A 2,500-nucleotide genomic window follows, 5' to 3' on the forward strand; every position below is an offset into this window, starting at 1 on the left:
CTACTGTACAGTATACTGTCGCTATGCACAGAGTTTAACCCTTTAAGCTGCTGCTGTTTGCTGCTGCTGGTGTGGAAACACAGTTTAATGCCCCTGGATCCTTTTTTGCACTTTTCTTTCCCGCGCTCTTCAGGATGGGGGGAGTCAGTGAAGGAGAGGATGTTTTAGCCAGGTGGAGCGATGGACTTCTGTACCTCGGCAATGTCAAACGAGTAAGTCTGCTGTTTGTCTAAGTTAGTTTGGAAGAGAGAAAAGGACACTAGCAGAGACAGGGAAAAAGCAAGTTTGAAACTGTGTGACTTGTTGTAAATCGGTGTAGTGCTGTTTGTGATGTTGGACTGTATTTATTTGGCAGGTGGACAGCGTCAAGCAGTGCTGTTTGGTCAGATTTGAGGATAACTCTGAATTCTGGGTCCTCAGGAAAGACATCCACTCATGTAAGTGAAGAAACTTTAGATTCAAACTCAAAATTAAGTAGTGAATACAGTACATCCAAAATGATAAGAATTTATACTTTGCATAAAGAAGATGAAGCCTACTTTAGGACTATTGTAATTGAATTTAATTTTATTGACTAATTTAATTTTTTTCATTATTTCTTAATGAAAAGTAAGCACATGTCTCTTCCAAAGAGTTATCAACAGATTGTATGCCTTCTCTCTCTCTCTCTCTCTCTCTCTCTCTCTCTCTCTCTCTCTCTCTCTCTATTTCTCAATATTGATTCTCATTACTTATTATTTCTCAATTATTATTATTATTTCTCAATATTGATTCTCATTACTTGTTAATATTTACTTTATTTCCAAACATATGTAAATTTATTTAAATCTCCTTTAATTAAAGATACCAAAAAACACTGTCAACTGTCAATGAACAAATACTATAATTTTAATACTGTAATATATACATTTTTATTTATTTATTTATTTTGCATTATAGTTATGAATTATAGTTAGAATTCTTATATATATATATATATATATATATATATATATATATTATATATATATATATATATATATATATATATATATATATATATATAAAGTTGGCTTTTTTATATATAATTCTCTTTAATATAATTTCTCTTTACATTGTCTTTTTGTTTCGGGTTAAATATGACCCAGACATATTCTAGACAGGTTATATTATATTAAACTCTAGATATAACACCAGAATTATGCCCTAAAGAATTATGAGAAATTTACAAAATATTAATAAAAGCTACTAACAGAAGTTATTTATTGAAGTTAATTATTTACTATTTTGTCACTATAAATTTATTCTAAAAAACAAAACAAAAAAACAAACAACAACAACAACAAAAAACATTTCTCTCTGTTGCAAATGTAATTGCAAGAACAATAATAATAATTAAAAAAAAATCTTAACACCATGTTGCCATTGGTCGACCAAACATAGTCCATAGAGCCAATTTTACTGTCTCAAGCTGTTTGGGACGCTCTTTTTTTTTTCTTAGCAGATTTTAAAATTACAATATAAACATGACATATATGTTGAACAACACAATCTGCAATTTTCTTTTTTGGGGGGGGGGTGCTTTTTACATCTAAATAAAGGGCACATATCACTTTTACATTAAATCGTAAATGATTTGTTAATTATTAATCTAAAGTAAATTGTTAATCTAAAATAAATATCAAAACAAAATGTTGATGTATACTAGCTATTGAAACGTAGTTGTTGTCTGTACAGTAAATGATTTGTTTCTTGTGGTCAGTCTCTTCAGGTGGAGAGGAGGTGTGCTGTATCTGTGATTCTCCACCTCTAAAAGAACCTCTCGTAAACTGCCTCAAATGTCGCCATGGTAATATGACAAATGAAAATGAAACAGTTTCGATTTCTTCTATTGGTCTTGTATTCATGTTGCCATTTTTGTTCTCGATCCATTGTTTCCCCAGGTTATCATCCAGAGTGCCACACGCCACCCATTGAACCTGAAGTTGACCCCAACAGCTGGATATGTCGCCAATGTGTCTTCGCAGTCGCAACAAAGGTTGTACCTCGCCTCAATCCTGAAATGCATATTTAGAAACATGGACAGCGTTGTCATGCAAGGTCTATTTCAAATAACACACAAGCCTTAATCTTGCTCTGAGATGTAAAGGGTATCCATGGCTTACTGCACTTGACTGCGTGTTTATTACATTGCAGCAGTCTGCAGGTGATGACGCTGGTAGAGCTGCGTTAAATGGGCCTGTGCTTTAATCCATCTGTCAGCGCGCTCGTTTCACAGGCCTTACATGCTGATTTGAAGATAAAATCATTTCACTGACCACCCCCCCCACCCCCATCAGGAAATATTAATGACTTCCTTCAGCGTGTCTTCTCCAAATTGAATCTTCAGATGAAATCGCTGTTAAATGTGCTTACATGACAAGAGAGAGGTGGGATACATTGTAATGACGAGCTGTGTTCTGTCCTAGAGAGGCGGAGCGTTAAAAAGAGGACGCTTCGCACGGCTCATGCAGATCATGAA

At 34.1% G+C, this 2,500-nt stretch overlaps 1 protein-coding gene across 2 annotated transcripts in view; it reads left to right on the forward strand.

The window, feature by feature from the left end:
• Positions 1–2,500, forward strand: part of LOC109065266 (PHD finger protein 1-like) — a 15,411-nt gene that overhangs the window by 834 nt on the left and 12,077 nt on the right. For both annotated transcript variants that reach the window (XM_042741665.1, XM_042741664.1), the window contains exons 2-6: positions 134–212; positions 356–437; positions 1,742–1,828; positions 1,923–2,017; positions 2,448–2,500. The exon at positions 2,448–2,500 is cut by the window's right edge and continues 96 nt beyond it. In XM_042741665.1, the coding sequence (XP_042597599.1) occupies positions 135–212; positions 356–437; positions 1,742–1,828; positions 1,923–2,017; positions 2,448–2,500 (395 nt within the window). In that variant the 5' untranslated portion in view covers position 134. The remainder of the gene's footprint in view (positions 1–133; positions 213–355; positions 438–1,741; positions 1,829–1,922; positions 2,018–2,447) is intronic.

The sequence above is a fragment of the Cyprinus carpio genome, chromosome B16 (genome assembly GCF_018340385.1).
Source record: "Cyprinus carpio isolate SPL01 chromosome B16, ASM1834038v1, whole genome shotgun sequence".
Lineage (NCBI taxonomy): Eukaryota > Metazoa > Chordata > Actinopteri > Cypriniformes > Cyprinidae > Cyprinus > Cyprinus carpio.